We start from the raw sequence: 22,545 nt of genomic DNA on the forward strand, positions 1-22,545 counted from the left end.
TTTTCTTTCAGATCTCTTCCCAATCTCTGATCTCTTTCTGATTTACAGTAGGGTACTGCCCTCTGCCTTCAGGGGCTAGAAGTAGATTTTCTTATTTGACTAGGTAAGTCAGTTGAGAACAAATTCTTATTTTCAATGATGGCCTAGGAACAGTGGGTTAACTGCCTGTTCAGGGGCAGAACATCAGATTTGTACCTTGTCAGCTTGGGGATTTGAACTTGCAACCTTCCGGTTACTAGACCAACTCTCTAACCACTAGGCTACTCTCAATTACATTCTACTCACGTCCTCTCTCCTTTATCCTCGCCTCCTTCTCAAAACCCATTGGAGGAGAAGGTTGAGGGTTTGAGGGGCGTGACCTCTGGCTTATTCATCCAATGGGTTTTGAGGAGGCGAGGAGAGAGGATGCAAGGTTTTGGAATTGAGATTCTCTCTTGGTATTATCAGAGTTGCATTCAAAACCCTAAAGCTTTAACTGTGGAGTTTTTAAATGTATTTGGGTTCATTCCCTGCAGTCAAAACCCAAAATCGCCCTCTAGTGGCTTCATGGGTCGAATGTTATGAATATTTTTCATAATTTCATAATGAATAAACATGTTTTTTTTTAATTACAACTGAAAATCTGGTGTTTTAGTTTTCTTATATTTCAGTAATATGTGATGTCTAAAAAGTGTAATATTGGGATGCAAACTGAAAATTGAATACATTTCAACTCTATATCTACAGGTGTCTTCTTTTTTATAAGCCCATAACCATGTGTTTGAGGTGTATACTTTTGTAGATTTGTGTTAAACTACCAAGAAACACTCTGTGTGACCCTGATTTAGCCCACTGCATTAAAAGGTGCAGTGTTGTCACGGGTAAAAGAGTCAGTGTTGGCCTGGGTTAAAGGGACAGTGTTGGAATAGGTTAAAGGGACAGTGTTGGACTGGGTTAAAGAGACAGTGTTGGACTGGGTTAGAGGGACAGTGTTGGACTGGGTTAAAGGGACAGTGTTGGACTGGGTTAAAGAGACAGTGTTGGACTGGGTTAGAGGGACAGTGTTGGACTGGGTTAAAGGGACAGTGTTGGAATGGGTTAAAGGGACAGTGTTGGACTGGGTTAAAGAGACAGTGTTGGACTGGGTTAGAGGGACAGTGTTGGACTGGGTTAAAGGAGTAGTGTTGGACTGGGTTAAAGGGACAGTGTTGGACTGGGTTAGAGGGACAGTGTTGGACTGGGTTAAAGAGACAGTGTTGGACTGGGTTAGAGGGACAGTGTTGGACTGGGTTAAAGGAGTAGTGTTGGACTGGGTTAAAGGGACAGTGTTGGACTGGGTTAGAGGGACAGTGTTGAACTGGGTTAAAGGAGTAGTGTTGGACTGGGTTAAAGGAGTACTGTTGGACTGGGTTAAAGGGGTAGTGTTGGACTGGGTTAAAGGGACAGTGTTGGACTGGGTTAAAGAGACAGTGTTGGACTGGGTTAGAGGGACAGTGTTGAACTGGGTTAGAAGTGAAGTGTTGGACTGGGTTAAAGGGACAGTGTTGGAATGGGTTAAAGGGACAGTGTTGGACTGGGTTAAAGAGACAGTGTTGGACTGGGTTAGAGGGACAGTGTTGGACTGGGTTAAAGGAGTAGTGTTGGACTGGGTTAAAGGGACAGTGTTGGACTGGGTTAGAGGGACAGTGTTGAACTGGGTTAAAGGAGTAGTGTTGGACTGGGTTAAAGGAGTACTGTTGGACTGGGTAAAAGGAGTATTGTTGGACTGGGTTAAAGGGACAGTATTGGACTGGGTTAAAGGGACAGTGTTGGACTGGGTTAGAGGGACAGTGTTGAACTGGGTTAGAAGTGAAGTGTTTGACTGGGTTAGAGGGACAGTGTTGAACTGGGTTAAAGGAGTAGTGTTGGACTGGGTTAAAGGAGTACTGTTGGACTAGGTAAAAGGAGTACTGTTGGACTGGGTTAAAGGAGTAGTGTTGGACTGGGTTAAAGGAGTAGTGTTGGACGGGGTTAAAGGAATAGTTTTGGACTGGGTTAGAGGGACAGTGTTGGACTGGGTTAAAGGAGTAGTGTTGGACTGGGTTAAAGGAGTACTGTTGGACTGGGTTAAAGGAGTACTGTTGGACTGGGTTAAAGGAGTACTGTTGGACTGGGTTAAAGGAGTAGTGTTGGACTGGGTTAAAGGAGTAGTGTTGGACTGGGTTAAAGGAGTACTGTTGGACTGGGTTAAAGGAATAGTGTTGGACTTGGTTAAAGGAGTACTGTTGGACTGGGTTAAAGGACTTAGAGCACTCAGTAGTGGAGACACAGCCTGAGAAAGTGCATCACTGCAGGATGTAGGATGTAAAATTAGCTCCACTCGTAGTGCCCAGTAGAAATTTGTGTAAACTAAAGACGGCAGCAAATATAGTGCAGGCCACATAATCCTGATCCAGTAACAAGTGCTCAAATTTCTGTCTCAGTGTTGTTGGATTCAACAATGACACACACAGTGTGTGTGTGTGTGCTCATCAGTTTGTGTGTGTGTGTGTGTGTTCATATCACTATCCTTTCTTTACTACTCTCTGTGTGTGAATGACATGGAGATCGTGGGCATCATTCACAACTCAGTGATTGAATCACAGACATCCTCCCATTGTTGGAGTACTCTCTTGCCAAGTATGTCCTTATGCTTAAAGAAGGCATCTGGCCAGATGAGGAGGGTAGGATATCATCAACTCTCTGAAACTGATAGTCATCAATGTCGTTCCACAAAAGGAGTGCCTTTTGTGCCCGTATGAATCTTTAAAGACTTATTTTGCACCAACATTGGATTTTCCTCTCTGGGATAGGCGTCTCGCTAGCGGGACAACTTCCGGTGAAACTGGAGGGCGCGCAATTCAGATAAATATTCATAAAAATTATGGATATTAAACATGTAGGTACATACAAGTGTCTTATATCGGTTGAAAGCTTAAATTATTGTTAATCTAACTCCACTGTCCGATGTACAGTAGCCATTACAGCGAAAGCATGCCATGTGATTGTTTGAGGATGGCGCCCCACCTCAAAATATTTTTCCACCGGCACAGGTTTCATAAATTCACAAATAGCGATTAAATATTCACTTACTTTTTGAAAATCTTCCTCTGATTTGTCATCCAAAGGGTCCCAGCTATAACATGTAGTGTAATTTTGTTAGATAAAATCCTTCTTTATATCCCAAAAAGTCAGTTTAGTTGGCACCATTGAATTGAGTAATCCACTCGTTCAACATGCAGAGAAAGGAATCCAAAATTCTACTGCTAAACTTTGTTAAAACAAGTCAAAATACATTTCCATTGACTCCTCAGATACCCTAAAATGTCATCAAACTATAATATTTTATATGGAAAGAAGTATGTTCAATAGGAAACCGATATTAGCAGGTGCGTCCTGTCTTCCTTGTGCACCCAAAAACGAATTTCCAATAGTGTGTCCCAGTACTTAAACTCATATTTCTTACTAGTTTTGGAAGAAACAAGCCTGAAACCTTGAACATAGAGTGCTGACACCCTGTGGAAGCCATAGGAATTGCATACTTGGAGCTAGATTTAATTATTTCCATATACTTCCCATTGTAAGACCATGGGCTCTCAAAAACAAAAGATCTGGTGGTTTGTCTTTGGATTTTCTCCTACCATATCTATTGTGTTATAGTCTCCTACATTATTTTAACATTTATACACACTACAAAGTATTTTCTTTCCAATGGTACCAATTACATGCATATCCTGGCTTCAGGGCCTGAGCAACAGGCAGTTTACTTTGGGCATGTCAGCCAGGGCGGAAATTGAGAAAAAAGGACCCTAGCCTGAAGAAGTTTTTAAAATTAAAAGTCTGTTATATTAAAAATGCACTATGCAGAAATTGCTTGCCATTTCCTGGTTGCTAAAATTCTTATAGTTAGACTAATTTCAGTTTATGTGGCAAAACAAGCAAGTACAGTGTAGAGAATCATTGTACCATCTAAACTGTTGCAAAATATACTTTCCATAACAAAAATATTGTATTTTCAGCTGTAATACCAACATGTTTTTAGCAGACCACCATAGTCCCTGTGCCCAAGAACACTAAGGTAACCTGCCTAAATGACTACCGACCCATAGCACTTTGAAAGGCTGATCATGGCTCACATCAACACCATTAACACCATCAACACAAGCCACCCTAGACCCACTCCAATTTGCATACCGCCCTAACAGATCCACAGATGATGCAATCGCTATTGCACTTCACACTGCCCTTTCCCACCTGGACAAAAGGAAGACCTATGTGAGAATGCTATTCATTGACTACAGCTCAGCAGTCAACACCATAGTGCCCTCAAAGCTCATCAATAAGTTAAGGACCATGGGACTAAACACCTCTCTCTGCAACTGGATCCTGGACATCCTGACGGGCTGCCCCCAGGTGGTAAGGGTAGGTAACAACACATCCGCCACGCTGATCCTCAACACAGGGGCCCCTCAGGGGTGCGTGCTCAGTCCCCCCCTGTATTCCCTGTTCACTCATGACTGAGTGGCCAGGCACGATTCCAAAACCATCCTTAAGTTTACCGACGACACAATAGTGGTAGGCCTGATCACCGACAACAACGAGACAGCCTATAGGGAGGAGATCAGAGACCTGGCCGTGTTGTGCCAGGACAACAACCTCTCCCTCAACGTGATCAAGACAAAGGAGATGATTGTGGACAACAGGAAAAGAGGACAGAGAACATCCCCCTGTAGTGGAGCAGGTTTAGAGCTTCAAGGTCCTTGGTGTCCACATCACCAACAAACTAACATGGTCCAAGCACACCGAGACAGTCGTGAAGAGGGCACGACAAAACCTATTCTCCCTCAGGAGACTGAAAAGATTTGGCATGGGTCCTCAGATTGTCAAAAGGTTCTATAGCTGCACCATCGAGAGCATCCTGACTGGTTGCATCACTGCCTGGTATGGCAACTGCGTGGCCTCCGACCGCAAGGCACTACAGAGGGTAGTGCGTACGGCACAGCACATCACTGGGGCCAAGATTCCTGCCATCCAGGACCTCTATACCAGTTGGTGTCAGAGAAAGGACCTAAAATTTGTCAAAGACTCCAGCCACCCTAGTCATAGACTGTTCTCTCTGCTACCGCACAGCAAGCGGTACCGGAGCGCCAAGTCTAGGTCCAAAAGGCTTCTAAACAGCTTCTACCCCCAAGACATAAGACTCCTGAACATCTAATTAAATGGCTACTCAGACTATTTGCATTGCCCCCCCTCTTTTACACAACTGCTACTCTCTGTTGTAATCATCTATGCATATTCACTTTAATAACTCTACCTATGTACATATTACCTCAATTACCTCGACTAACCGGTGCACCCGCACATTGACTCTGTACCGGTACCCCCCTGTATATAATCTCGCTATTGTTATTTTACTGCTGCTCTTTAATTACTTGTTACTTTTATTTGTTATTCTTATTCCTATTTTTTTTAACTGCATAGTTGGGTAGGGGCTCGTAAGTAAGTATTTCACTGTAAGGTAATACCTGTTGTATTCGGCGCATGTGACTAATAACATTTGAATTGATTTGATTTATGACTAGTGATCCATTTATGAGTGGCCAATGATTTCAAGTCTGTATGTAGGCAGCAGCCTCTCTGTGTTAGTGATGGCTGTTTAACAGTCTGATTGCCTTGAGAGAGAAGCTATTTTTCAGTCTTTTGGTCCCGGCTTTGATGCACCTGTACTGACCTCGCCTTCTGGATGGTCGCCGGGTAAACAGGCAGTGGCTTGGGTGGTTGTTGCGGATGCGAGCTTCAACTGGAAGCCAGTGGAGAGAGCGGAGGAGCGGGGTGACGTGAGAGAACTAATACAGCCCGACAGGATGCTCTCAATTGTGCATCTGTAAAAGTTTGTGAGGGTTTTAGGTGACAAGCCACATTTCTTCAGCCTCCTGAGGTTGAAGAGGCACTGTTGCACCTTCTTCACCACACTGTCTGTGTGGGTGGACCATTTCAGTTTGTCAGTGATGTGTACACCTAGGAACTTAAAGCTTTCCACCTTCTCCACTGTTGTCCCGTCGATGTAGATAGGGGGGTGCTCCCTCTGCTGTTTCCTGAAGTCCACGATCATCTCCTTTGTTTTGTTAATGTTGAGTGAGAGGTTGTTTTCCTGACACCACACTCTGAGTGCCCTCACCTCCTTCCTATAGACTGTCTCGTCGTTGGTGGTGATCAAGCCTACTACTGTTGTGTCATCTGCCAACTTGATGATTGAGTTGGAGGCATGCATGGCCACGCAGTCATGGGTGTACAGGAAGTACAGGAGGGGGCTGGGCACGCACCCTTGTGGTTGAGGTGTTGAGGTTCAGCGAAGTGGAGATGTTGTTTCCTACCTTCACCACCTATCAGGAAGACCAGAATCCACAGGCGGGGTTGAGACCCAGGACCTCAAGCTTGGAGGGTACTATGGTGTTGAATGCTGAGCTGTAGTCAATGAACAGCATTCTTACATAGGTATTCCTCTTGTTCAGATGGGATGGTGATTGCATCGTCTGTGGACCTATTGGGGCGGTATGCAAATTGAAGTGGGTCTAGGGTGACTGGTAAAGTGGAGGTGATATGATCCTTGTCTCGTCTCTAAAAGCACTTCATGATGACAGAAGTGAGTGCTACAGGGCGATAGTCATTTAGTTTAGCTACCTTTGCCTTCTTGGGTACAGGAACAATGGTGGCCATCTTGAAGCATGTGCGGACAACAGACTGAGTTTGGGAGAGATATACATGTCTGTAAACACACCGTAAACACACCCACCAGCTGGTCTGCACATGCTCTGAGGATGCAGCTAGGCATGCCGTCTGGGCCGGCAGCCTTGCGAGGGTTAACACGTTTAAATGTCTTACTCACGTCGGCTATGGAGAAGGAGAGCCCACAGTCCTTGGTAGCTGGCCACTGTATTATCCTCAAAGCGGGCAAAGAAGGTGTTCAGTTTGTCTGGAAGCAAGACGTCAGTGTCCGTGACGTGACTGGTTTTCTTTTTGTAGTCCGTGATTGTCTGTAAACCCTGCCACATACGTCTCATGTCTGAGCCATTGAATAGCAACTCCACTTTGTCCCTATACTGACATTTCGCTTGTTTGATTGCCTTGCGGAGGGAATAACTACACTGTTTTTATTCGGCCATATTCCCAGTCACGTTTCCATGGTTAAATGCGGTGGTTCGCGCTTTCAGTTCCGTGTGAATGCCGTCATCTATCCACGGTTTCTGGTTAGGGTAGGTTTTAATAGTTCACAGTGGGTACAACATCTCCTATGCACTTCCTTATAAAAGGACTCACCGAATCAGCCTATAAATCACTATTAATCTCTGAGGCTAACATGTTCCAGTCCGCATGATCAAAACAATCTTGAAGTGTGGATTCCGATTGGTCATACCAGCGTTAAATAATCCTTGTCACGGGTACATCCTGTTTGAGTTTCTGCCTATAGGAGCAAAATGGAATCGTGGTCAGATTTGCAGAAAGGAGGGCGGGGGAGGGTCTTGCATGAATCGTGGAAGTTAGAGTATGACATTTCTATGTGTATTTGGTCCAGTGTCCCAAAAAGTTACCTATTGCAGCTTAAAACTTCTACAGGATCGGTGGGTCCCCTGCGGGATGGTTGAGCTAACGTAGGCTAATGCGATTAGCATGATGTTGTAAGTAACAAGAACATTTCCCAGGACAAAGCCATATCTGATAATGGCAGAAAGCTTAAATTCTTGTTAATCCAACTGCACTGTCCAATTTACAGTAGTTATTACAGTGAAATAATACCATGCTCTTGTTTGAGGAAAGTGCACAGTTATGAACTTGGAAAGTTATTAATAAACAAATTATGCACATTTGGGGAGTCTTGATCCACAGTTTGAACCGAAATGCAATGGTTTTTTGGATCAGTCTAAAACGTTGCACATACACTGCTGCCATCTAGTGGCCAAAATCTAAATTGCAACTGGGCTGGAATAATACATTATCACATTTCTCATTTTATGTAGACCATATGGAGAATTGAATAAATCATATTTTATGTATGAATAAATACTAAAGTGCCAAAATGTAACATTTTGACAGGTCCCTCAGTGCACCCTCTGTGATTTCGAGGAAGATTTTAACCCACTTAACCCCAACATTTCTCAAAGTTTTCACCATCATCGAAAAGCCCTAGTTATTTTGTTGCTTTAACAAATGATGAAATCATCAACCCTGTTACAGTCAACCCTGTTACAGTCAACCCTGTTACTTTATGTAACATAATAAATAACGGTTACTTAGAGGTGTAAAACAAGGTTGCCCTCTGTCACCATACCTACCGGCTCCATGAGAATCTTTTTTAAAGTAATGTGAAAAAATAATATATTGTTTATTTTGAAATAGCAAACCAGATAATGTTAAACAGGCTTATTTATATAGCGAACATGAGTTTGGAGGGTAAAAACTAAGGAATATGAAGGCATTACACCTCTCACTTAAAGCCTCCATTATATCTCAAATATATATTAATCCAAACTGCATGTTTTTATTCAACATCTTACTGCGGGCTAAATCAGGGTCACACAGAGTGTTTCTTGGTAGTCTTAAACAAATATACTTTGAAACAAAAGTATAAACCTCACACACGGTTATGGGCTTTATAAAAGAAGACACCTGTACCATGCCAGATACTCTGTATAGTTTACATTTGGAGTTCGCATCCCAATATTACACTTTATATACATCACAGACTGAAATATAGCAAAACTGTTTGACATAGAAACACAAGATTTATATTGTTTTTTAAATAAATAATGTTTATTAATTATGAAATTATCCAAAATATTTATAATATTCTACCCATGAGGCCACTAGGTCATTTGATTGCAGGAAAGGGCTACCCTCTTGAGGTGGGAAAATATATTTTTTTATGGACTTGAACATGTGTTCTTTATGACAGAATGTAAAAATGAGGTGAAATCACATTTTGTAGGGACCAAAAGGCACCGAATTGGTGGAACGACTCATTAACATCAGAACTTGATCGCCAGCATGTAAGCTCAGCAGAATTACAACCAGAGAGGTTATTAACTATTGATTTATACAGTGTATTTGTATTTTAGCAGTACTGAATTGGCAGGCGGTATGTTGTGGCATGCTTCGAGCAGTGTGTCGTCACGCAACAAGCGAATACCTCACCCCCAGTAAAGGGTCACTGGAGAGTAACCTGATGCTTGTAGATGCAATTGGGAGCCTAGTCATATTTGCCATTTGATCCAAGCACGATGTTTGTGTTAGACGGTAATCTCAACGTCTGCCCAGAGCAGACTATATGTGGGGGAGGACCCTGGAGACAGGGAGTCAGTGCGCATAAATACATCTCATTATTGTAGGTAAACTTGCGTGGTTATGTTCACGACTACAGAGTGCCCTTCGGATTATCTTTCTCATAGCTTCTTGTATATCAGTCAGATAGAGTTACTCTTTATTATGATTCTATTTGTCATTTACTAATCGGAATTCACAGTCCCCAGGTCCAGAGCAAATGAGTGCATGGAACTCCCTTCCATCTTATATAGCGTAAGTGAACAGAGAACCTGGTTTCAAAAAAACATATAAAGCAACACCTCACGGCACAACGCCGTGTGACCTACTTTTTGTGTGGATGTACTGTGTAACTGATCACATACATGTCAGTACAAATAAGATCAAATCATTCAAGACTAACATAATTCCATTTCTCTTCAGTAACACTTGATCGAGCTTGTCTTCAAAGTTGACTCTCCCTCTCTTTTCCTCTCTTACACCTCTCTCTTCTTCCCCGCTCTCTATTACTCCCTCCTTCCCTTGTGCTTGTTCTCTTCCTGTCTCCCCTACACTCACTTCGGTCTGGCCTGGAAGGGGATACATCATCTCTACATCTCTTTTACAGTATCAGAGAACACACTTCTTGAGATTGATGTTCTTATGGCTTTTGGTTGCAGCCCAACACTGTGTTGTGTCACACAGCTGGAGTGTTGCAGAGTACCACAAGATGGGAATGTGTAGTCATGTCATGAATGAACATGCAAAGCACAGGACAGCCAAAGCATGAAGAGCTCTCTTTCTCTCTGCTAATTTAACATGGGACTGGACATGTATGGTGTTATCATTATGGTCCATTGTGGTCCTTCTGTGGCTCAGTTGGTAGAGCATGGCGCTTGTAACGCCAGGGTAGTGGGTTTGATTCCCGGGACCACCCATACGTAGAATGTATGCACACATGACTGTAAGTCGCTTTGGATAAAAGCGTCAGCTAAATGGCATATATATATTATATTGTTATTATTATATATTATTATTATATTATTATATTATTATATATTATTCCATATGATTCTGCTCCATAGACCTTTTCCTTTTGGTTTCACATCTCTTCCAAGGCTTCAGCCTCTTTCTGAAAAAGAATATCCTTGAAGGGCCAGAGAGAGCGAGACAATTTGTTTTGTAACCTCCATAAAGAGGTTAGAGGGGCAGCCGCATCACACCGTCCCGCTGGCGCCGATATAGGTACACAATGCCTAGTGCAGTGTAAGCAAACAGCAGAGCAGTGAGCTGGGGTTGTAGCGTGTGGAAAATGCTAGTGGACACAGACAATGCAGCGGGCCAAGGCCTAACCAGCCCTCAGAGGGACAGGGGTCGCTTCACTACGACAACAGCCCCCTCTCTCCCTCCCTCCCTCTTTTTTTTCAGTGCCCCCAGCACAGGGGCTGCCACAGCATGGCCTCGGGGAGGACGCTGAAGTTCGCCCTGTGCGAGGTGCTGCAGTTCGCAGGCCTGTGCGTGCCGCTCTTCATCGTCATGCAGAGGTTCGCCCTCATTGTAGCGCGGGTCAAAAGCGTGGCGCAGCCACCCGGCGACGCAAGCACCGCCTACTGGCTCACCGTGGCCTCCTCCATCGCCTATGTCACCTCTGCTGCCCTGCTTGTCTGGGTGCCCATGAAGTACATGGTGTTCACGAATAAGAAGTTTCTTGTCGGGAGGAAGAAGTGGTGAGTGTCTGTCTGGCCTGTCTGGTCTGTGGCCTAGTTGGGAATCCACTGTCTAAGCTAGGAGCTAGGAGCTGTAGCTGTGATATAACAGCACAGTGTTTTCTGGAACAGAGCCTTGGGGTGTAGTAATGGCTGTCGGGTCTTTCTGGCATGAACCTGACCGGTAGCTGTGCTGTGTCAGATTCTCGACGGGCTTGCAATTGTTTTTTGGCAGTATACGTAAATTTCCAAATGCATCAATATTTTAATTTTTGAAAACCTCTAGCCTATAACTCAAACTATCCCTCCTTTATCTATCTCCTTTTCTCTCTCTCTCTCTCTCTCTCTCTCTCTTTCTCTCTCTCTCTCTCTCTCTTTCTCTCTCTCTCTCTTTCTCTCTCTCTCTCTCTCTCTCTCTCTCTCTCTCTCTCTCTCTCTCTCTCTCTCTCTCTCTCTCTCTCTCTCTCAGGAGGCCGGTGGCCCTGGTCTATATGATCCTTTCCACATTACCCTGCTTTGCCTTTCTCATCGCCAGCTCAGAGGTAAACCATGTGACCCCAGTAGTATCCATCATTTGTTAATTCTCATCTCAGTGTGTCTATGTTTGACCATTGACACTCAACCTGTTGGTTACCTTCTAAGTCAGAGGTATTCACTTCCAGGCGTTGAGGTCTGTAGTACTGCTAGTTTTCAGTTCCTCCTCCCCCCAGTAGCTGCTTAATAGATTAATGCCATTGAGCTGCCCGAGAGTCCACTCACCTGATGTGCCAGGTCTAAATCCGTCCCTGATTGGAGTCGAGGAATGATGAAAACAAGTAGACGTCAATGTCTGGATTGTACTACTCCACTTCTATGTCATTCTACTGTATGTCTAGATCAGGGATGGGTAACTGGCAGCCCCCCCCCAACCCCATTTTGTAGGCCCGCGGACCAGTTAGAACAATAGAATACACAACGTGCAATTTCAAAATTTGGTTGTGCATCAGCAGTCACTCAATTAGCCCATGTCAGCTATTTTGATTTATTTATTGGTAAATTAGTCTAGTGGCTAGCTATCTAAACTTTTAGAAAGCATGGTCAAATTATCTACCGGGATGGGGCCCATTGATCATCAGTTATCATATTAAAATTGGCAAACATTTGCTTCCACCTTCTGGCAAAATGTGTAGAATTGCATGAAATTAGTTATAAAATTGCTAAATCTTCTTTCCACCCCATGGCAAAATGTTTAGAATTGCAGCAAACTTGCTTTAAAACGGCAACATTTTCTCTCTGCCCCATGACAAAATGTGCATAATTGCAGGAAATGAACTTTTTAAGATGTGCCGCTAAAATGTTTTGCTCGCAGGGGGGCCCATTAGCCACTGGGCAGACCGAAGAGCCACTGCGGCCCCTCATGATATGCTCTGTTTTTTTGTGGTCCCCCATCCCCATCAAGTTGCCCATCCCTTGTCTAGATGGTTCTATGCACATCAAACCCTACTACGCAGAATGCCGACTGTAGTCTACCTACTCTACCATTATGGCACCACCACAGCATTATGAAAGTTCCTTGAAGTGCAGAGTCATAGCGGGGGTCTTATGAGAGAGGAGGGGGTAAAGGTAATGAGAGCAGAGGAACAGTTGGGTTCTCAGGGGAGCAATCTACAGACCTATGACCAAGTAGCAACTGATAAGCAGCTGAGTTCCTCATCCTGCCCCAGCCACCCTGGTCACATTGGCTGTCTGTCAAGCACTTTCCCACTTCCCGTCTGTGATGTGCCCACCTCCTATTAGCTGTCTATGAAGCACTTTTTAAGGGTTACAAAAGGTCCATGGGTGACTCAGGTCCTTGGTTTATCTGCTCTCTTTTACATAAGAGGAGCCATAAATTCAGCCCAGTCTCTTTTGTTCCGTGTCCTGTAGAGTACATACCAGAGCTAAGTGATTAGCTCACTAACCAAGTGTCACAGAGGGTATACACTGAGTGTACAAAACATTAGGAACACCTTCCTAATATTAAGTTGCACACTCTTTTTCCCCCCTCAGAACAGCCTCAATTCATCAGGGCACATTCCACAGGGATGCTGGCCCATGTTGACTCCAATGCTTCCCACAATTGAGTCATGTTGGCTGGATGTCCTTTGGGTGATGGACTGTTGTTGATACACACGGGAAACTGTTGAGCGTGAAAAACCCAATCAGCATTGCAGTTCTTGACATATTCAAACCAGTGCGCCTGGCACCTACTACCATACCCCCTTCAAAGGCACTTAAATATTTTGTCTTGCCCATTCACCCTCTGAATGGCACACATACACAATCCATGCCTCAATCGTCTCAAGGCTCAAAAATCGTTCTTTAACCTCAGCCCCTTCATCTACACTGACTGAAGTAGATTTAACAGGTGACAGCAATAAGGGATCATAGTTTTCACCTGGTCAGTCTATGTGCTGGAAAGAGCAGGCGTTCAATGTACAGCACTCATAGGGTTGTATGCAGTGTTTGGAGAAGTGTTTGGAGAAGGTTTGGAGGGGAAGTCAAGCTGGTACCTGACTGGCACATGACGGTTTCATTAGATCACAATCGGGGCTAGCATTGTAGTTTGATTTGAATCACTGATTGGTTTTGATCATTGTTTTCTCTCAGGTGCAGATCAATAACAGTATAAGACAGGATACGTTTGCAGAGCTCCCCGTGTCGTTGGTGCTCTTCTCTCTCATCTGCATCGATATTGTGGAGAGGATCCGCCACAGACGACTCACTGGACACGGTGAGAATACAAAGCTCTGTGTTTAACACACACTTTAATTGAACATTGGCTAGCTACTCAACCTGGTCTAAGGGCAATTCGTTGGATTTGGTATGTAAATGAGTTCCCTCCATTTAGAAAGATACACTACATGACCAAAAGTATATGGACACCTGCTCGTTTGAACATCTCATTCCAAAATCATCTGCATTAATATGGAGTTAGTCCTCCTTTTGCTGCTATAACAGCCTCCACTCTTCTGGGGCGGCTTTCCACTAGATGTTGTAAAACTGCTGCGGGAACTTGCTTCCATTCAGCCACAAGTGCATTAGTGAACATCCGGCACTGATGTTGGCCGATTAGGCCTGTCTCTGCATTCCAATTCATTCCAAATATGTTTGATGGGTTTGAGATCAGGGCTCTGTGCAGGCCAGTCAAGTTCTTCCACACCGATCTCGAGAAACCTTTTCTGAATGGACCTCTGCTTTGTGCACAGGGGCATTGTCATGCTGAAACAGGAAAGGGCTTTCCCCAAACTGTTGCCACAAAGTTTGAAGCACATGCTATAGCATTGAGATTTCCCTTCACCGGAACTAAGGGGCCTAAAAACAGCCGCAGAACATTATTCCTCCTCCACCAAACATTACAGTTGGCACTATGCATTGGGGCAGGTAGGGTTCACCTGGCATCTGCCAAACCCAGATTTGTCTGTTGGACTGCCAGATGGTGAAGCGTGATTCATCACTCCAGAGAACGCATTTCCAGTACTTGTGCTAACCTTTTAGTTTTTTTTCTCCCCCTTTTCACCCCAATTTTGTGGTATCCAATCGGTAGTTACAGTCTTGTCCCATCGCTGCAACTCCCGTATGGACTCGGGAGAGGCGAAGGTCGAGAGCCGTGCGTCTTCCAAAACACAACCCAACCCAGCCGCAATGCCCACTTAACCCGGAAGCCAGCTGCACCAATGTGTCGGAGGAAACATTGTGTCAGCGTGCACTGTGCCTGGCCCGTCATGGGATTCGCTAGTGCGCGATGGGACAAGGACATCCCTGCCGGCCAAAGCCTTCCCTAACCCAGATGACATTGGGCCAATTGTGCGCCGCCTCCTGGTCTCCCAGTCGCGGCAAGCTAGGACAGAGCCTGGACTCGAACCCAGAATCTCTAGTGGCACAGCTAGCACTGCGATCCAGTGCTTTAGACTGCTGAGCCACCCGGGAGGCCCAGAGGCTGTTTTGAACTTGGTAGTGAGTGTTGCAACTGAGGAAAGATGCTTTTTTACGAGTTAAGTGCTTCAGCACTCTGCGGTCCCGTTTTGTGAGCTTGTGTGGCCTACCACTTCACGGCTGAGTTGTTGTTGCTCCTAGACATTTTCACTTCACAATAACAGCACTTGAAGTTGACCAAGGCATCTCTAGCAAGGCAGAAATTTTACGAACTGACTTGTCGCATGACGGTGCGATGTTGAAAGTCACTGAGCTCTTCAGTAAGGCCATTCTACTGTCAATGATTGTCTATGGAGATTGCATGGCTGTTTGCTCGATTTTATACACCTATCAGAACCGTGTGTGGCTGAAATAGCCCAATCCACTCATTTGAATACTTTTGTATATATAGTGTATATTACTTCACTTTGTGAATAGAATAGCAGTCTTACAATATCATACAAATTAGAGGATAATATATATATATATATATATAATACTTCTTGCTCGGTTGTACAGTAGCATATGAATTGGATGACATAGTATTATGCGTCTTTCGCTGAGACCATGTTGCTTGTTGCGTTCTAACAACAAATTAGAATTACTGGGAGAATTTACATTGGTGGTTAGGAGAACTAATGACAAAGGTTAGGATAATCTATGTAAAAGTTTAGGACTAGGTTAACTAGGTTAAGTTTAGGAAAAGGGTTCGGAGAAGGATTAGCTAAAAGCTACAGTTGTCCCTGACGTGAGTGGAACACGCAACCTTTGGATTGCTAGACACTCGTCCATCCTCCCGACCAACCTCCCTACTTTCATCTCTGTCTGAAGTTACTAGACCATTAGTACATATCTTACGTCTTGTAGGTGTACAAAAATATGTGTAGTATGCTTTGTATGGATCTGAGGCCAGGCTGAGCAGCTGTTGCATCTAATCAACCAAACAATCAATACATGATCCACTGAGCACAACCTCTTGTCACATGCAGCGGGACCAACAGTAGTGTAATTTCATGACGACAACAATACTCAACAACAATACTCACACTGTCAGGGGATATGTCCTCTATCTCAGGAAATGAACAGGAAATGCTATGTATGACCCACCAACTGATTATTCGTAACAGTGCCGAATTGGCAAAAACCATGACGTTGTTCTAAGGGCGGCTGTCATTTTCTTGGAATCCCTTTATTTGAAGAAATGGCCAGATCCAAAACGTTTGTCCTTTTCCACTGATTAGAAAAGCTATCGGTCAAATATAGTGCCTATATAGCCCAGAGAGAAAGTCCCTGTGTTTGCGCTGTGTTCTACTTTGTTGGACTCTGGTTAAATCAACATTGTTCTAATGTCATTTGTCAATGTATTGTGATGTGGAATCTATGTTTTTAAAGTACATTGGATTTGCAAAAAATCCAACTTTTTTGAGGTTGAAATTTCAACCCCAGGATTATGTAATGCTAACCAATTTTCAACATAGACACATCTTGTATAATAAAATAGCGTTGAATTTGTACCTTTTGAAACAACGTCAGATCTTCAATGTTATTTATATCCACTATCAGAATAAAAAAGCAATAGGCTTGGCAGCATCTCCAACTGGAGAATTGATCTATAGCGACCCTTTGTACAATAACTGTTCGTTGGGAGCTTCATGAAATGGGTTTCCATGGACAAGCAGCCACACACAAGCCTAAGATCACCATGCGCAATGCCAAGAGTTGGCTGGAGTGGTGTAAAGCTCACCACCATTGGACTCTGGAGCAGTGGAAATGCGTTCTCTGGAGTGATGAATCTCCCAGGCGGATGGGTTTGGCGGATGCCCCAATGCATAGTGCCAATTCAATGTTTTATGGTTTGGTTTAGGTCCCTTAGTTCTAGTAAAGGGAAATCTTAACAGTACAACATACAATGACACATTTCTGCAAAAAGCGAGGTCCATACAGAAATGGTTTGTTGAGATCAGTGTGGAAGAACTTGACTGACCTGCACAGAGCCCTGACCTCAACCCCATCAAACACCTTTGAGATTAATTGGAACACCGACTGCAAGCCAGACTTGATTGCCCAACGTCAGTGCCCGACCTCACTAATGCTTTCGTGGCTGAATGGAAGCAAGTCCCAGCAGTGTTGCAACATCTAGTGGAAAGACTTCCCAGAATTGTGGAGGCTGTTAGGCAGCAAAAGGGGGGACAACTCCATATTAATGCTCATGATTTCAGAATGAGATGTTCGACGAGCAGGTGTCCACATACTTTTGGTAATGTAGTGTACATAACCTTCTAATGTTGAGCTGTTGTTGCATTGACAATCAAACACAATGCTATATCACTTTTGCAATAGAGTAAATAGCAGACAATTTTCTATGTATAAACAAGTTTATGAGTCAATATATATTTTCACATTTGCACTATTAATATAAAGTGTATAAATATATAAAAAACTTTCAGAGTGAGTGTATCAGAACAACACTCTGAAGGGAGGCATTTCTCTCAAGCACACATTAATAGCTACGCTACAACAACATTTCTGACTAATTTTGCTGGCTCAAAATATAATTACTAGAAAAAAGGATGTCCCTGTTTCACAATCATGCCAATTCAGAGGAAAGAAATAAGGAAGTGGCCAATCGTGAGGTCATTTGGGAATCTACTAATCACAGTGAGACTGAGACTTCATCAGAAGTGAGATTAGTTTAAAAGAAATATATATATATATATATATAAACATTACCAAATTCAAACAAACCCTCCATAGTTGGCTACTGTAGAAAATCAAGTGTTAGATTGTGAGTCTAATAATGATGAGGCTGTGTGAAAAGCTCTGAAATGGTTGAGAATATGTGGGCTTCATGAAAAAAGTCAGAATAACCTAGGTCACACTTTACATTACGTTGCACTGATATGTCAACAGGAATCTCTCAACTAAATCGCTCTGCAAATAAACCCATCTCTCCCAGCAAAGTTGTGATTGGATTTTTGGTTGAGATGGAGACCGAATCCAACATATCATTTATTAAGTCAGTGGCAAAGAACTACCCAAAGCAGAAGACACATCTCCTTCAAATGTTGACACTTGGTTGTGTTGACAAACAAAACACAATTCAATATCACTTTTGCAATAGAGTCGATAGCCTGTTTACGTGTTAACAAATGATATGTTGGATTCACGTCTGCAACTCTACCAAAAAATGAAAGTTAAAGAAGAGGATTAAGCCAGTGGCTCAGATGAAACTATCCAAGAAGTAGATACATCTCCTTTAAAATGTTGATATTTGGTTGCATTGTCAACCAAACACAATTCAATATTACTTTTCTAATACAGTAATTGGCTTAAAGAGTAACACATCCACGGCCACATTTTGAAGTTACTGTAACTATAATGTCCTCCTATGTAATCATAGAACGTGTGCATAATCAAGATAGCATGCAAAAGGTTCTGTGGAGATCTTCACAATTGCTACAATAAAGAATTTCAAAGAGCATTGATCACTTGCACTATGCCTAGTGTACTTACTTTTAAAATAATCTCCAGGTCATTTGGTTGTGCGATAAGATATAGCGCAGTGGTAACAAATTAACGTTTAAAAAAATAAAATAAATAAATAAATATCTGACGTATTCCCAATTGAACATTGTTGAAAAAAATGGTTGAAAGTGCAGTGATAAAACATTTCAGTGACAACTAAACCAAAAATCAGGCACGGTTTTTCCATAAAAATTTGCCTGTGCTTTTAGACGGTTGAAAGCATAGTGATAACACATTTGGTATTCAACAAACTTTTGCCTGTTTTCTTGAGGGAGTGAATGTAGGTTGTAATCTTATCTATCAACGTCTCAACCAAATATTACCCAATTGTCCATATTGAAATGACGTGGTGAGCTCCATGGTTCTGTGCCATAATGAAATGTTCTGTTCTGGGTTGTTATGACATGGTTGACATACCCATGTGCTGTTGTCTTTCCATCCAGCTAACGAATTGGCCCGAGATGCTGAGATCCCTTCCACTCTCCTCACGAACGTAACCCCAGTGACACCGGTAAACCCAGAAAACCCTGCGGCACCCGTAATGCCAGGTGTGCCCACGAACCCTACACAACCAGGGCAACCTGGTAGTCCAAGTGGGCAGGACCAGAACGGGGCGGGGTCTCAACCAGAGGCCAATTGGACACTCCAGGGGATGCCAGGTAACCAGATACAAGGAAGACAGTTCAGCATGTCAGGCCTGAGCTCGCGCTCGGCATGCTCTGCACGCTCGGCCAGCATGTCCGCAGACCACGGCGTCTCACCATATGCCTACACAGGCGCGTTGCGCATCTTGTGTGCCAGCGATGCCCGAGCTGAAGTGTTTGTGGACAGCTTTCTGTTCTGGATGGACACGGTGGAGATGGTGAGGGTGGCAGGGCACCCGGCGGTCTACTACTCGGGCTGGGTGTTCCCTATCTACATCTTCAGCTACCTGTCGTGCCTGCGGCTGGTAGTCATGCCCCACAGTCCCCTGCTGTCGTTGCTAGGCGTGGCCCTGCAGGATCTGCCTTTCCTGTTTGTGCGTATCGGCCTCATTGCCTTCTTCGGCTTTGTAACGCCACTCCTCTACCTGATGAAGAACTTGCTTGTTTGTCTGGCCTTCATCTACTTCAACTTCATGACCAAGCTGAGGGTCTTCAACACCGAGAGGATGTTCTGATGTGAGCTGCCGGCCACGTATGAGAAAAAACTATGGACTGTGATAGACTTTATGACAGAGACAAAGGAGTCACCAAACCAAAGGAAGACAAAAACAAGAACAGGCTCACACAGCGATGGCAATAGGATGTTATGGAGAACATGAAAAGAATTGGAGAGCATTACTGTGTGCACCACAGCCAAGACAGATGGATCCATTTCATAATGATGATTCTGATGAAAGGAGGGACAGGACGACATTGTGGTGCTTTTTTCAAGTTAAAAGGGAACTCTTCGGTAATGTGTTCCCGTAAAGGGGAGGGAGGATATTAACTGTCAGAGGACTATGTGACGTCTCAGTGTTATCTTATTTCCTCCTTGTTCCAAGTGGGATTTTTTTACCCTTCAATTCCCCTTGCCCCCAACCTGAACTATGGCACTTTGAGAATGTAAAAAACCTGTCATGTCACTTCTTACAGATTTTATAACAGAGAATATATGATTTTTCTATTCTATTACTAAGTGCAGTGAATGTGTAAGAATATACATCAACGTTGTTATACATCCCAGATGTATTTTCTTTGCTAGGTTATGATATTATCCACAAAAACAAAGCGTGAGTTTGTACAAATGAAACATATTTTTTTGGGGGGGGGGATAAAAAATAATAAAGAAAAAGAGAAAGAAATCTGTTTCAGGACATGATTTCACATGAGCATGGACTGTGTATGACTGCATTTACATGTGTGTTTACATTCTGTGCATGTATTTCTCTGTATGTTAGTACATGATGGTGCATGATTGTGTTTTTTTTTCAGGCCCTCCCCAGCCTCGTTCAGCCTATGATGGTGCAGGGTGACAGGGCTCCGTGTTGGGCTTTCCACAATGGGTCTGCACGCTCTGGCCTCCCCTCACTTCCCCTGGCAGGAAGCAGGATATCCTCCCTTCTTCTGTCCCCTCTTTTCTGGAGAACCATCCATCCCCGCGGTGCCCTCACAATTCCTCCTGAGTGGTTATTGTCCCACCAATCCACAACATCAGCAGTCTGTGTGGTAGAGGAGAAGAGCCTGCCCATTTCTCCCCCCCATCCCTTCCCCATCCCTCTCCCCCATCCCTCTCCCATCCTTCTCCCTTCCCTGCCACTAAGTCAGCAAAAGTTATTTCATTTGGGGCTACCGTGGCCTTATTCACTTGGCTGATCTGACATCTCTACAGTGTAATTTCCCAAAACAGTTGGCCACTAAATCACTTAAATTCCAAAAATACAAGCTTCTGGGCATTTGTTTACACATTTCTCTTGTCTGCTCTCGTCACGTATCATCTACCTCAAGGGCCTTTTTTCGGCGTACAGTGAGTATGATGTGGGCAGTGTGATAATACACACACCAAACACTTTTGGTGCAAACTGCCTCCTACTGTATCTTTCAAATGTCCTGTCTGATGAAAATGTTCCCTTATATGACACACAGCGGATTATTGTCCTCTGAAAACACACACATCTTCATGACCAACTGTCACCTCCTGTGCCATAAACTTCCCGCAAATCTATGGCAAATTTGCTGCAAACTAAATAGTGTGCCACAAAATGTTGCCAGAAGTTTGCAAATGTTTGCCTCTAGTGGTGAATCTACAACAATAATATTTATTGCCACTGGTGAACTTTTTCTGGCAAACAATTCTCTCAAGATTCTATTTGAATCTGTGGCAACAACAGTTTACCAGTTTACCGTTTCTGGTGAACACATGAGTTCCAAGACCAGTAACCATTGACGACTAGTCAGGGGATGAAGAAAAATCGGTTAGAAACTGTAAACCAACCAATGTAGCTACCTACTGAAGTTGTTCGGTGAGTGTCTAACATCCTAATAAACATTTTGTTAAATAATTGATGCCTGCTTAGCAATATCATGTGTTATGGAATAGAGTGAAAAACATTTTGTTGCTAGATTAGTTTCAATCTGTCAGCAGCACTGACTGGCTAACGAGCCAGTTAGTTAGTGGCTAGCACTTAGCTAGCTAACATTAGATATCAATTTGATAATGATTTGCCCAAGCAAATGGTGAATACATTTCTGTATTTTAGCTAATATCAATAATATGCATGTCATTATGCTAGTGTCACTGTTCAGTAGCATGTTAGCTAGCACAACAGCTAAGGTAGCAACAATATGAACTGACTTGACATCAAAGTAAAACAAAGCAAAAATGACCAAACACAATTACAAAATTGAATGACAAAATACAATAAATATCATTCTATCAATGTAAACTACACAATGCTTGTATTTTAAAATACTAAAATACATTTGCAAGTAGCCGGCCTGAACAGCAACAACATTCTCAGTAACGGTTACAAAAACCTTTTACTTGCTATGACTGTGATATGTGAAGTGTAGAGCTGCCGCTTTCAAGGACTCTAACCCGGAATCTTATAAGAAATCCCGCTATGCCCTCCGACGAACCATCAAACAGGCAAAGCGTCAATACAGGGCTAAGATTGAATCATACTACACCGGCTCCGACGCTCGTCGGATGTGGCAGGGCTTGCAAACTATTACAGACTACAAAGGGAAGCACAGCTGCGAGCTGCCCAGTGACACAAGCCTACCAGACAAACTAAATTACTTCTATGCTCGCTTCAAGGCAAGCAACACTGAAGAATGTATGAGAGCATCAGCGGTTCTGGACGACTGTGTGATCACACTCTCTGTAGCTGATGTGAGTAAGACCAGGTCAACATTCACAAGGTCGCAGGGCCAGACGTATTACCAGGACATATACTCCGAGCATCCGCTGACCAACTGGAAAGTGTCTTCACTGACATTTTCAACCTGTCCCAGACTGAGTCTGGAATACCAACACGTTTCAAGGAGACCACCATAGTCCCTGTGCCCAAGAACACTAAGGTTATTAGGCACAGTCCCCTCCTGTACTCCCTGTTCACTCATGACTG

At 43.5% G+C, this 22,545-nt stretch overlaps 1 protein-coding gene across 1 annotated transcript; it reads left to right on the plus strand.

The window, feature by feature from the left end:
* The first annotated feature begins 10,746 nt into the window (after window positions 1–10,746).
* On the plus strand, window positions 10,747–20,203 carry LOC118382877 (transmembrane protein 236-like). Its single transcript, XM_052518240.1, has 4 exons — window positions 10,747–11,018; window positions 11,467–11,539; window positions 13,626–13,749; window positions 18,887–20,203. Exons 1-4 carry the CDS (start codon window positions 10,747–10,749, stop codon window positions 19,612–19,614), a joined length of 1,197 nt encoding a protein of 398 aa, XP_052374200.1. The 3' UTR covers window positions 19,615–20,203.
* The last annotated feature ends 2,342 nt before the right edge of the window (window positions 20,204–22,545 follow it).

Source organism: Oncorhynchus keta, chromosome 4 (assembly GCF_023373465.1).
Source record: "Oncorhynchus keta strain PuntledgeMale-10-30-2019 chromosome 4, Oket_V2, whole genome shotgun sequence".
NCBI lineage: Eukaryota > Metazoa > Chordata > Actinopteri > Salmoniformes > Salmonidae > Oncorhynchus > Oncorhynchus keta.

Excerpts from the sequence above, each read along its gene's own strand:
- LOC118382877 (XM_052518240.1), top strand. The coding sequence starts at position 10,747 with ATGGCCTCGGGGAGGACGCTGAAGTTCGCCCTGTGCGAGGTGCTGCAG. Across the intron at positions 11,019-11,466 it reads CTTGTCGGGAGGAAGAAGTG|GAGGCCGGTGGCCCTGGTCT; the intron begins GTGAGTGTCTGT and ends TCTCTCTCTCAG. Across the intron at positions 13,750-18,886 it reads CAGACGACTCACTGGACACG|CTTTCCATCCAGCTAACGAA; the intron begins GTGAGAATACAA and ends ATGTGCTGTTGT.